Below are 14,289 nucleotides of genomic sequence, written 5' to 3'. Positions count from 1 at the left end.
TAATGTCCTTGTGCATCCATCAGAGCTCTTGGGTGACCAGGTACAAGGGGCAGTAATCTTTTGAGGAATCATTTTTCTGAGCAGTAGATCTCAAGAGTGGGCTTAAAATACTCAGTAAACCATGCTGTAAACAGATGTACTATCATCTAGGCTTTATTGTTCCATTTACAAATCACAGGAACAGTAGATTTAGCATTCTTAAGAGCCCTGGGATTTTCAGAATGGCAAAGGAGCATTGGTTTCAACTTAAAATCACTAGCAGCGTTATCTCCTAACCAGAGAGTCAGCCTGTTTTTTAAAACTTTGAAACCAGGCATTGACTTCTCCTCTCTAGCTATGAAAGTCTTAGGAGGTATCTTCTTCCAGTATAAGGCTGTTTTGACCACATGAAAAGCTGTTGTTTAGTGTAGCCACCTTCATAAATGACTTTATGAATATAAGATTTAAGAATATAAGAGAACCAGCTAAGGAATCACCTTTTATAAAAGGGCAAGAGAGATCAGAGACAAATAGGACAAGATCTGATCAAAGAGCAAGTACACATTGATTATGCAGGGATCAGATGGAATGGACAAATAGCTAGCATAGGACGCCATGCTGGCCAGGGTAAAGGTGCTGCTTTCTGGATGGGGTGGGGGGAGGACTCCTTGGGAAGTTTCCCAAGGCCTCAGAGGGGAGATTTCCTCTGAGTCAGGTAGGAGGTGCACTTGATGGAAATAAAGAAACAAGGGACAGAGAGAAAAGTAATGCTCATGCCAGGATAAACCATGCATTGTCAGTGGGATTTCTAGTAGTTGCAGGAAGAAAGCTCAGGAGCCCCACTCATGCACATAGAGCATCCCATAATCTTTGTGGGACCTCACTCTTAAAAAACGAGGGGATATTTAAGGATATGTAAAGACATTTAAAGAAGCCCTTAAAGACAAAAACAAAAACAAAAACAGAAACAAACAACGAACAAATAAACCAGAAGGGACTCTTAGGTGAAAAGAAAAAAGCAATGATTCTGGGAGTAGAAGACATTTCCCCCAAAGTGCTAAACAACATTCTAAGAGAGAAAAAGGAGATTTTGTAACTATGGGAGGTGATAAAGAAGACTATTTAGAATGAAATCATTCAATAGAAGTTTTTTTGAGTGGAGGGGTGTGGAGGGGGGAGTTCTGAGGAAATGACAATAACAATCATCTGGAAGAACAACTGAAGAAACTTACCGAGGACAAAATTAAAGGAAAATAAGGATAAGAGAAATGTCCTACCTGATAGTAAACATATAAAATTATAGTGATTATTTAAAGAGTATAGTGCATCAAACTAGATAATATAAATCTGTGCTTTCCAAAGTGAGAATAATATAAATCTATGCTCTCCAAAGTGGGGTTTCTTCCACCACCTAGACTGTACATCTAGATAGTGGAAAGAAATACCAGAAATTCTCGTTTTTAAATTTCAGGTTTAAAAAAATCTACTTTGTATGTTTTATAGTTACAACAATATAATTTTCAAATACACGCACATATAATGTAGGAATACATATGTATATGGTAGTTTGTGTTCACATGTTATTATGTATAGAACTGCAAAAAATATTTGAAGCTTGATGACAAGGATTAGTGGAATAAAAAACCCCCATGTATATATGAGAATTGAGTTGGAGAAAACCATCATAAATACATTGTTAAAAACTGCCTCACTAGGAGAAAATATATGTAATACATACAGAAAAAAAATTGATGAGCAAAGGATAAATAGGCAATTGATAATATGATATAGCCCCAGTCGGGCTCGGTGGCTCAGCCTGTAATCCCGTGCCTTTGGGAAGCTGAGGTGAGTGGATTGCCTGAGCCCACGAATTCGAGACCCGCCTGGGCAACTTGGCGAGACCTCATCTCTACAATAAATTTTAAAAATTAGCCGGGCGTGGTAGTGTGCACCTGTGGTTCCAGCTATAGGGAAGCCTGAGGCGGAAGGATCGCCGGAGCCCAGCAGGTCAAGGCTGCAGTGTCCGGGAGCGGCCACTGCACTCCAGTCTGGGCGACAGAGTGAGACTCCAACTCAAAAAAAAAAAAATGATATAGCTCCTAAGCCTTATTAATGATAGAACTACAAATTATAGGTAAATAATAATTTCCTCTTCCTGATTGGCAAAAAAATTAAAAAATATTATTAACTGGTGTCTTAGTCTGCTGGTGTTGCTATAAAGAAATACCTAAGGCTGAGTAATGTATACAGAAAAGAGATTTATTTGGCTCATAGTTCTAAGGGTCTCAGGAAATTCCCACTCATGGTGGAAGGTGAAGGGTTACCAGTGTGTGCATATCACATGGTGAGAGACAAAGCAAAAGAGAGAAGAGAGAGGTGCCAGGTTCTTTTTAACAATCAGCTCTCCTGGGAACTAATAGAGCCAGAACTCATTTATTTCCATGAGGATAGCACCAAGCCATTCATAAGGGATATACCTCCATGATTCAAACACCTCCCATTAGGGCCCACCTCCAACACTGGGGACCAAATTTCAACATGAGATTTGGAGGGAACAAATATCCAAAATATATTAGCTGGCAAGGATGTGAAAGGACAGAAGCTCTACCAAAATTGCAAAGGTGTATTCAAATCAATTGACTTCATAATTCCATTTTACAATCTATCAAAAAGAAACGCTTCTACACCAATCTGTAGAGCTCTAAAGAGGAAGCTGTTTATGGCAGCATGGTGTGTAACAGCAGATCTACTTGTAATAGAGCCATAGAAGGAGAAAGATTTAAATGCACTGCTGTGGAGAGATCCGTGTCATATTGTTAACAAGAAAAAGCAAATTTCAGTATGATATGCATACATAATGTTTAAAAAATTATGCTTTTGGAAAAACATTTAAAATAACATTTGCATACAAATTTTATACATATTATTTAATATACATTTACACTATATATATTCCTCTATATACGTATTTCTGTGTGTGTGTGTGTGTGTGTGTGTGTGTGTGTGTGTACACATATATTTAAAATACAAGTTGTGAATTCTTTGTCTGAAATGCTTGAGACCACAACTGGGCATGGTGGCTCATGCCTGTAATCCTAGCACTTTGGGAGACCAAAGAAGGAGGATCTCTTCAACCTGTATTACCTTTGCATACAATAAGTCCTTAAAGATAAACAATCTGAATTTCTAATGGTGGTTCCCTAGGGGGAGGAGGAATAGGAGATAAATACATATTTTTTTTAATTTTTGAGTTGGAGTCTCACTCTGTCGCCCAGGCTGGAGTGTGGTGACACACTCAGGGTCACTGCAGCCTCGACTTACTGAGCCCAGGCGATCCTTTCACCTCAGCCTTCCAAATAACTGGAACTACAGGCATGCGCCCCACTCCCAGCCAATTTTTTTGATTTGTTGCAGAGATGAGGACTTGCCGTGTTGCTCAGGCTGGCCTCAAACTCAAGTGCTCAGGCAATCCTCTCTCCTCAGTCTCCCAAAGTGCTGGAATTACAGGTGTGAGCCACTGCACCAGGCTGAGAAATATTTTTATATGCTTTTATTATTTGACGGTTTGATGGTCACTAAGTTTACTTCTATAATTTTTTTCAGCAGACATAGCTCTCATCATCAACAACACACATTGATATAAATCAGATGTAAAGATTTAAGAAAAAGTGGAAAAGTTTCCTAGCCCAGTAAAAGCAAGGGGTCAGCAAGAGTTCAAAGCTTTGCTAACAGCCTTCCCTCTCCACAAAAGTGGGCTGAGATGAAGAGCTGAGGCAGTCCTGAGGAGGGCAGCTGGACTTAGGATGACATGGTGGAAGACCAGCAAAGAAGAGGGGACTTGAAAGAAGTTTTTGGCACCAGTAACGACTCCACACCGGTCCGAACCAAGAGATTTATTAAAGGGGCAGTTACACGAAGGGACTGTAACCGAGGAAGGACAAGAGAGAGAGAAAAAGAGAGACTGAGAGAGAAAGAGAGTAAGAGAGTAAGAGAGTGGCGGGGACAGAGAGAGAAAGCAAGGGGAGGGAGAGAGGGCGAGAGAGTGTGAGAGAAAGTGAGAGAGGGAGAGAGAGAGAGAGAGAGGGTGAGAGAGAGTGAAAGAGAAAGAGTGAGAGAGAAGGAGAGAGAGAGAGTAAACAAGAGAGTGGTGGGGACAGAGAGAGAAAGCAAGAGAGAGAGAGAGAGCTATGCAGGCAGAAAGGTATATTTATGAACCTTGCAGGGGTAGGCCAGTGCCATGCCTGAGTTTTATTGGAGGAGACTATGAGGTAGCATTTCTATAGGGAGAGGTTGTTTGAGCACAGGTTTAAGTTTTGCGCAGGCAGGAAAAGCCGCTTAGGGCCTTTGTTGTCTTTGGGAGGCAGAGCCATCTTGGGGACGCCCTTCTGACTGTTGTCTGGACCTTTCAGGACTCTTTGCAACTTTACAAAGATGTTACATACCAAGAGCCTGGGAAACCCTTTCTGGGATAATCAACCTACAAGTAATCAAGTGCTCTCACTACACACACAAGGCAATCATGTGAGAGATGGATATGCTAATTTGTTTGTCTACAGATCACTTCACCATTTAATACACACACACACACACACACACACACACACACACACACACACACACACACACAGGATGCCAAAAAAAGTATACACATTTTAAGAAAGGAAAACCTGTATTAAAATTGTAATACTCAATAAGATGAATACAAGTCATGTTTGACTTCTGCAATTACAAGAGGTGCTCAAAGTGGTTACCATCAACATCCAAACACTTCTGATTATGACAAACTAAAACTGATACATAATAACATCTCTTAAAATATGCATACTTTTTTGGCACCGCTGTATATAAAATGATGTACACCTTAAATATATACAATCAAAAATAAAATAAAAGCAGTGTTCAGCATAATGTGGGGGGGGAGAAGCAATCAAGAATCAGCTATGACTGTATCAAAGCACAAAAATGACCTTCTCTTTAATAACCCAAGTCACACTAAACTTGTAAAATAAAACAAAGCAAAAAAATAAATAAATAAACAAAACTTGAATAGTTGCTTGCTGTGTGCCTGATAGGTGCTAGTAATTGTGCTAGGCTGTTTGGGGCTGCAAAATTTACCCCCTTCTATCTTGTTAGCTCATATTGCCTGAGCTGTTGTGCTACTAGTCAATTATAGTGTCTTTGGCAGTGACACTGACAGTCTGATGCAAAGCAAAGACCCTGTTATGAGAGTTGACATCTTTAGATTTCATTATAAAATCCTTCAAATAAGTGTTATTGAATTGCTTATCAGTCTAACAGGAATCATATTGGCTGTGAGTTTTGAAGCCCCTTCGATGTTGCCATAATTGTTATTCAATTACCAGTTTGCATGACTGTCTTCCGCCTGAGCTTGCATTTGTTTTTTGTTTTTGGATAGGGAAAAATGCCTTTGTGTTTTTTTGTTTGTTTGTTTTATTTATTAATTTAAAGATGTGGGGTACACTTTAGGGTTAGGTACATAAGTGGTCATTGTACAGGTAAAGTTTGGGTCTCCCTTTGATCTCCACTTCACCTGGTTTGAGATCGGGTACCCTTACTGATGTTATGTGCCTCCCCCTGGCAGAAGCCGCCCACTACCAATCCCTTTCTTACAGTACTACGATAAATGTTCAGGGTCTGCTTATGAGTAAGTACATGTGGTGCTCAGATCTTTGTTTCTGTGATAGATCACTGAGTATTGTAGACTTTAAATCCATCCAAGTTGCTGCGAAGTCCATAATTTTGCCCTGCTTTATGGTTGCGTAATATTTCATCATGTATTTGTACTACATTTTTTATCCAGTCCACTTTTGATGGGCAGCTCGGTTAGTTCCATGTTTTTGCTATTGTGAAGAATGTTGCAATAAGCACGCAGGTGCAGGTATCTCTTTTATAGAATGAGCTCCTCTGGGTATATTCTCAGAAGGGGGATTGCAGGGTTGTATGGAAGGTCGATATTTAGATCTTTTAGGAATGGCCACACTGTTTTCCACAGAGGTGCCTTTGAATTCCCAATACCTTGCACAATGGCTGGCATACAATAGGTGTTCAATAATGGCTAGTTGAAGAAATACATTCAAGTTGTAACTCACAAGAACTCTCAAATGCTTTGATGAGGCTATCTCATGTCTACAATCTTTTTTTTTTTTTTTTGAGTTGGAGTCTCACTCTGTCGCCCAGACTAGAGTGCAGTGGCTGCTCCCGGCCACCGCAGCCTCGACCTGCTGGGCTCCGGCGATCCTTCCGCCTCAGCCTTCTCAGTAGCTGGAATTACAGGCATGCGCTACCATGCCCGGCTGATTTTTTGATTTATTGTAGAGATGAGGTCTTGCTGCCCAGGCGGGTCTCGAACACGCGGGCTCAGGCAATTCACTCACCTCAGCCTCCCAAAGGCGCGGGATTACAGGCTGAGCCACCGAGCCCAGCAGCAATCATTTTTTTTTAAGTCTTACTCAAGGTTTGTGCCAAATCAGATCCAAAGGGTAAAGAACTTGTGTTTTATTTTCTTTTGTTTTTGTTGTTGTCATTGTTGTTTGTTTGTATATTCATGCCTAATGACTTACCTGGCACATAGCAGGCCTAAGATAAAGATAAAGTTTTGTAGGCATAAATGGAAAGTTATAGATTCTCTCCACAAATAAAGGCATTCATAGTCATTAAGAGAAGACTGTATACCTGGTCCTAAACCCCATCACCTTGTTACCAATCAGCTATCTAAAATGGTTGCCTGGGTAACAAAAAGAAGCAACTCAGCACTAGTGTGCTGCTGCCATTAGATTCAAAGACTAAAAGGACAGGACTCCTTAGGGTGGGTCACTGCGTTGACCTTTGCAAAGAGTACATTACTTGTTAAACTGATGCACCAATCCAGTAACAGTCCTAAACATGATAATCTGCAGGGTGGAGAATGAGGAGTCTGTGATAAAACTGAAAAAGGATAGTATACAGGAAGAATCACCCTATCGCCAAACAGTGGCACATTCCCCATTTGCCTCCAGCCCAACCTTCTCCTTTCTGCAGTCTCACTATTCCTTTCAGTTCATCCTGCCCTTTGGTCTTTGTCCCAGGTGCTGAGTTTTCTTACATGGTCTCTACTTGGAAGAAAAGTAGATGTGATAAGAGCAAATGTAGTAAGACTCTAGCATTGTGCTAGCCATGTGCAGCTACTTACATTTACATTTAAAGCAATTACAATGCAATTGAATTTAAATATCTGGTCCCTCAGTCTCATTACCTTTCAAGTGTTCAGTACCCACATGTAGCTAGTGACTAGTGTATTAAGCAGAGCAGCTCTAGGACATTCCCACCATTGTAGAACCTAGCAATTCAGTGAGCATCCCTGGAATGTTCTATCTAGTCGAGTAGCAAACTTATTGAATATATATGAATGAATAAATAAATTTAATGTAGTAGAATCTGGACACTAATGAGAGATGGCTGGAAAATTTTCAGAATCCCAACCTTTGTGAATAGCTTTATCAACCTTTTAAATACTTTTAAAAAACTGTATTAGCAAAGGTTAATCACCTCTTCTCATAAGATTTTATGGAAGGATTACATACTTTTTATTAATTTATAAAAAAGGTTGGTTTATTCCAAGGAAAGTTCATTCCATGAGTCTGTGCCAATATATTTTATTTGCAAGAATTGTATTTAGAACCTAGACTAATATTTTTTGTCTAGCATTCTAATAAAAACAGTTATACGCAAATACATGTCTTAGCACCAAGTTTCTTAGACCTTCTTCTGAAGGTTTTTATATAAGGAAAGTACTCACTTTTTTTCCTCCAGAAGGGCTCTTTATAATAAACCATACACTTGATGACTGAACCCAAAGGCACACGACTGATCAGCTGGTTTCTCATCATTGGCAGAGGGGGATTGAAGTGAATCTTCATGCCCAGAATAGGAGGAATAGCACTAATCACATATTTAGCCTGAAAGAAAAGCAGCGTGGTTAAACATGGTTGCCTTGTTGTTTTTGTTTCTTCCTAATGATTCTCTCTCATTCTACCCTTATTACATCTAAGTCTCTTCTTAACAAAGATGCCTGAAGGACTTTATTAAACCCTAAAGTAGCCTTTACTGTTCTTTAGCTCAAGACCTCCAATGACTCAGCACATGGAGTCAAAGCCAAGTTCCTCACAATCACTTCTAAAGCCATGCATGAAATGGACCTGTTATATCTCTGATCCCACCTGCTCTTCCCCTCACTCCTCTTTGTCTTATGTCATTTTGACCACCTTGCTGTTCCTTGATTATGCCAGGCTTTCAGGGTCTTGGCACTGGCTGTTTCATCTACCAGCACCACACTACCCCCAAGGAGACAAATGGGTCAATCCCTCATCTCCTTCAGTTCCATGCTCTATTACCTTTTCAGTGAGGCCTTCCTTGATGACCTTATTTAAACTTCTGTGACCAATCCTCCCATCCCACTTTCTGGTACACTCTTTCCTCCTTCCCTGCCTGATTTTTTTCCACTCCACTTATCACTATCTGATATTCTTCATATGTTAACCATATATTTGATTATAACCTTTCTCCTTCGCTAGAAGAAGAATTGCATGAAGACAGAGAATTGCATCTGTTTTGTATCTGTTTTGTTCACAACTGTGTTCACAGCTCTGAGAATAATGTCAGGCACATAGGAGGTGTTTGACATTTATCGAATAAATATTTTCTGTGGTGGTTTTCCAATTATACAAGAGCCCAATACAGAGGATTGATAATACCTTTATATGTTTTTGTAAATACTCTCTACTCCCTCCCCCCAGATATTCTGATTCTCTTTTTCAGATACAGGAGTTTTGTTACTTTTGGCAAAGGGACTAATTTTTAAGTCTGGGATATTTTGGGCTTTATTTAAGTTTTGATTATTTATGGAACTCTGGCCTCTTCCCCCATAGTTTAAGGATCTTGATTACTCTGAGTGGAAAAAACTCAAACTAAAGTGCTTTTTCTATTCTCTCACTCAACAACAATCAACACAGAAGACATTTTTCCACACACACCAGGGAAGCAAGCAATTCTGCAGCGAACACCAGCTGGGTGTCCTCCAATTCAATTCCAATACTATCTACCTGCTTATAGCATCAGATCCCATGGGTTGAGGGCTTATTCCCACAAGACTGCCCCACTTCAGACATCAGCTGCAATCCAGACCTACAGAACTTTGACCAACCATTTTCAAGCTGGGGTTCCCATGGTCCCCTTTTTGAATTTGATTAATTTGCTAGAGCCACTCACAGAACTCAGGGAAACACTGACTTACATTTACCAGTTTATCATAAAGAATATTACAAAGGGGAGAGATTAAGGGATGCATAGGGCAAGCCACGTGGGAAGGAGCGTGGAGCTTCCATGTCCTCCCCTGGTGTGCCAACCTCTAGGATCCTCCATGTGTGCAGCTAACTGGAAGCTCTGAATCTCGACCTTTGAGTTTTTGTGGAAGCTTCATTACACAGCCATGATTGATTAAGTCATTGACCATTGGTGATCAATTCAACATTTAGCCCCTTTCCTCTCCTTGGAGATTGGAGGTGGAGCTGAAAGTCCCAAACCCTCTAATCCTGCCTTGGTTTTTCAGGTCATGAGCCCCATCCTGAAGCTGCCTAGGTGCTGCCGGTCACCAGACAATCATTAGCATACAAAAGACAGCACTTTAGAGAGTCCAAGGATCTTAGGAAGTTAGGTGTCAATAAACTGGGAGGAAGACCAAATAGATATTTACAATCCCACAGTTACCTCATACACCTCATGGTTTAGGGTCTCTACAAGGACATTTTCTCCTGTCTGGTCAATGCGGATCACAGGTCTCTCCAGTTTCACTCGGTCCCCAAGGAGGTCCATTATCTGCTCACTCACTTGACCAGATCCACCCACAAATTTCCTCTCCTGAAAAGAAAAGGACTCAAGGTGGGTGGGAAGTACAGGAGTGGGCATACATTGCTAAGTTGCTAGTTTTCCTCACACAGATTTACTCTAAGTTGTATAACATTTCATGTTGTGAGTAGTGTCTTTCACCATCGTTTTCTAACTGGGACTTGCTGGCTTTGGACAACATTGAAGGTTTTCCAAGTCACCTTCCAGGCTATGCTTTTGTGGGTTCCCAGGCTCCAGCCTCAGCTGAACACCTTCAGAATGACCCCTATGTCCCACCGGTCTGGTCACCATCCCTGTTCTCTGTCTCATCTGCACTATTTGGTTGAGCTGCTTGGCCTAGAGAAGGCCCTACCTAAAGTTCTGCCCTGGCTTGCCTGTTTTCCCCTATCATATGACTCGGACTCAGAGCCTCCAAGTCCCCCACCATGCTCTTTCCCCCCAGGCTGGCCTACTTTCTCTTGCAGGGTTTTATCCCTGGGTAAGGTGTCTGCTGCTCCTGCAGACACTGAGGTCATTTCACTGCACTGCACCCACCTATCCCAAGCCCTGCTGAGGCTTCCAAATGTTCTACCTGAATGTGCACACAATTGAGCTGACTGCCTCCTCAATTTTCAGTTCAGTTATGTTCCAGAAAGAAGAAGGAGGAGGAGGAGAAAGAGGAAGGGGATGAAAAGGAAGAAGAGGAAAAGGAGAAGGGGAAAGAAATGAACATGAAAACCAAGAAGATTATCTAAGAACTCTAATCTGTTCCCTACTATGCCTAGCACAGTGACTTATACAATATCGAGGCTCAGGAAATAGGCACTGAATGAATGAATTTCATGTGTGGTATGTGTGTTTTAAATTGAAAATGCATTTCTGAATTTCCTTTTTGAGCTTTCTAAGAAGTGTTCGAGCTAAGGTCTCCAGATGTTCCCCTACAAACTTACCAAATAATAATGGAATGTATATCCAGATGGAAAATGGCAACAGTACATAGAGACAAGCCTAGTTCTACAATTGCATCGGTCATGGGGGTCTCACAGTGGGTACTTGACAACAGACTCTCCCTTGCAAAAGCCACTTTGAGCTGTTATGCTCTCAAACATAAATAGTAAAGCTCCAAAAGTCATAAGCCTGTCCCCTGCTTCAGCAGTTCATGATTAAAGACTGATGTGTATCATTCATTTCAGTAGTGGTGGTTTTCTGTTGGGATGATGGGGGAATGGATGGGTACCTGCCCTCCATTGGTTGTTGAGATGATTCTTGTTGTCCCTCCACATTGTTTCACGTACCACAGAAACCAGAGAGCAGAGACCTCATGGGCCTCCGCAGTGACACACAGGTTCACAAAGAGAATGGCAAGCCGCTTTGCAGATCTGCTCAGGAAGAAACAAGAGCCAAATTGGTAAATGCACAAGAGCATCTTCCTAACTCTCTAAAAATTATTCAAATTATACATTTACTTGCCTAGTTTAGCACACTTTGGCAAGTTGCAGAAAATCATTACTACAATGTGATATAGTAAAACATGACATCAGAGATTTTGGAAGTACCAGATTTATTTTCCCTTTAAGCAAAACACCTTACTCAGAATTGGCTTCTATCACATTCTGTGCTGTCATGATTTCTCCCCACATACCTGTTACTTTCCAGTGAGCCCCATCTCAGTAAAAGGCACCTCTATTCACTCCAATGGCTAAAACCAACATTTGAAAATCAAACATAATTTCTCTCTTTCATCACCCTGCCTCCACCCAATCCAGCAGGAAACCCTGCTATCTCTCACCACATTACTCCACCTTCATCACCACCAATTTAGCATCATCACTTGCCAAGAGTATTGCAAGTATTTCTTTCACCCTAGCCTCTGTGCCTTCACCCCTCCTCACCTGGTATCTATTCACCACGTTCAAAGCCAGATCCTTTTCCCTCCCTTCCTACCATGGTGCTCTTTCTAAAATATAAATAAATTAAATCATATCATTTTCTTGCTTACATCCCTCCAGTGACATCCTCTCAAAACCAGAATAAGATTCAGCTCTTTCTCCATGGCTTCCAAAGCTATAAGTGATCTAGTTCATGCTTACCTTTTTAATCTCGTCTTGTGCTCTCTCCTACTTACTCTGTTTCCTTAGAAAGAAATACTCTTGCCAGGCTCAATGGCTCAGCCTCTAATCCCGCACCTTTGGGTGGCTGAGGTGAGTGGATTGCCTGAGCCCGCGGGTTCGAGACCCACCTGGGCAGCGAGACCTCATCTCTACAATAAATCAAAAAAATCAGCCGGGCATGGTAGTGCATGCCTGTAATTCCGGCTACTCAGAAGGCTGAGGCGGAAGGATAGCCGGAGCCCAGCAGGTCGAGGCTGCGGTGGCCGGGAGCGGCCACTGCACTCTAGTCTGGGCGACAGAGTGAGACTCCAACTCAAAAAAAAAAAAAAAAAAGAAAGAAATACTCTTATTCAACTATGAAAAGGGCACCGGCTTTCATTTCCCAGCACCCTGGCATGATCTATTATTTTGCCATTGTATAGCATCTTTAAAACTCTTCTCACTGTCTGAAATTATCTTAATTATTGGTTTATTATTTTTATTGCTATCTCCTCCACTCGAATCTCATCTTAGGAGAGCAAGGACCCTATCTTACTCACTCATAGTGTCCCCTATAACAAAATAGGCACATAGTAAGCACTCAATAATTTCTTGATGAATGATTGATGAGAAGTATCAATTAAACATTATTTTTAAAACCTCCATAATGAGCAAAAGGTATGCTAGGTATTACACCAAACACAAAATCAATCACAGTTATCTATCTAGTTACTTTACTGATTAACAGAAGACAAGTTCAAAGGATGATGAGGGAGAAAGCAATTAATAGAGGTAAGTTTGAAGTTAGGACTTCTGGGCAAGATGGCGATGTAACAGGTCAGACTGTGAGAGTCTCCGCAAAAGCGAGTGTCCATAAAGACTCTCTGCTTCAGTGTGTGTGTGTCAGTGGGTGAGTGAAAGTCTGTCTGAGGGGAGACTCGGGTTCATGCACCTGGGGCTCTCTTCTGGAGGTGACTGCAACCCACCACCTCCCTGAGATTGGAGACCCGTATGCGCAAGATCATCTGCAATTCTCAGGGCTCTCTTGAGAGGAGGCAGCAGAGAACAGTCACCCCCTCAGTACTGGCACCCAGCTCATGCCATCACCTGCAGCAGCAGAACTGACACGAAAAGTCAGGTAGTGGAAATCTGGAATAAAGTTCCAATGCCAGTGACAGGATGTCAACGGGTGCCATCTTCTCAGTGCCAGACCAGGCAGAGACTTGCATTGCTCCACCTAACTCCACCCAGCCTCCATTTTGGGACCCAGAGGCTATTATTTCATCAGACTAGGAGAGACAGATGCCCCTCCCCCCATGCTGGAACAGGCACAGACACGTCAGATCTGATTGGGAGACTTGACAGCAGCAGCAGCAGTGATTAGGGTGAGTCTGGATCAGATTCACTCCTCCCACACTAGTCTGTGGGGTATCTGACTCATGCTGGGAGCAGCCCTACTGGCCTGCACTGAGAGCAGAGGGAGGGCCTGGAGATCAGAGCCACTCCCAGAGGCAGAGACCTGAGGGACCTAGACTCACAAAAACAGAGTGAGTTTTTGTTTTTCTTCTTGTTTGTTTTTTGTTTTAGTTTTAGCTTTTTCTTCTCTCTTTCTTTCTGTTTTTGTTTATGTTTTTGTACTTGCCTTGTTTCTGTTATTTTAATTTTTTTTTAGATTCTCTATTATATATGGGTATTTTTGAGGGAGAGAACACCAACAAGGGGTTTTTGTCTATTTGTTTGTGGGGTCTGTATGTTTTTGCCTTTTTTGTTTTTTCTGTCTTTGTCTCTCTGTTTATTTGTTAGTTAGCACGCCTATCTATTTTCCCTTTTCTTCTCTCTCTCTCTACCTCCCTTTTGTCTTTCTCTTTCCTTTTCCCTTTTCTTAACTCATTTTGCTTTCAGGGAGCAAACATACAACCCCACTGCATAGACAGATTGTAAGGCAGTGGGAAGTGGATTTCAGAGGGTCCACACACTTGTCAGCAGATACTGGGATCTGCAGATACCTTCTGAATCACAGCTCCCCCATCAATTAAATCTCAAAACTGCAATAAGCACAGGCCCCCACCCCTAGTCCAGCTTCAGAATTGAACAAAACCAGAGGCTCTACATAAGGAAGAATAGAAGATTGAGCATGGCCGGGCTTGGTGGCTCAGCCTGTAATCCCAGCACTTTGGGAGGCCAAGGTGAGTGGATTGCCTGAACCCGCGGGTTCGAGACCTGCTTGGACAACTTGGCAAGACCTCGTCTCTACAATAAATAAAAAATTAGCCAGGCGTGGTAGCACACACCTGTAGTTCCAGCTACTTGGAAGGCTGAGGCAGAAAGATCGCTGGAGCCC

General features: G+C 41.8%; 1 protein-coding gene across 3 annotated transcripts in view; it reads right to left on the bottom strand.

The window, feature by feature from the left end:
- Positions 1-14,289, bottom strand: part of MAOB (monoamine oxidase B) — an 86,279-nt gene that overhangs the window by 15,025 nt on the left and 56,965 nt on the right. For all 3 annotated transcript variants that reach the window (XM_021710326.1, XM_021710320.1, XM_008053970.2), the window contains exons 6-8: positions 11,096-11,237; positions 9,742-9,891; positions 7,775-7,934 (exon numbers count right to left, since the gene is read on the bottom strand). In XM_021710326.1, the coding sequence (XP_021566001.1) occupies positions 7,775-7,934; positions 9,742-9,891; positions 11,096-11,237 (452 nt within the window). The remainder of the gene's footprint in view (positions 1-7,774; positions 7,935-9,741; positions 9,892-11,095; positions 11,238-14,289) is intronic.

Source organism: Carlito syrichta, unplaced genomic scaffold (genome assembly GCF_000164805.1).
Source record: "Carlito syrichta isolate Samal-C Ts95f unplaced genomic scaffold, Tarsius_syrichta-2.0.1 Scaffold76736, whole genome shotgun sequence".
Classification (NCBI taxonomy): domain Eukaryota; kingdom Metazoa; phylum Chordata; class Mammalia; order Primates; family Tarsiidae; genus Carlito; species Carlito syrichta.
This window is presented reverse-complemented; position numbering and strand designations above follow the sequence as displayed.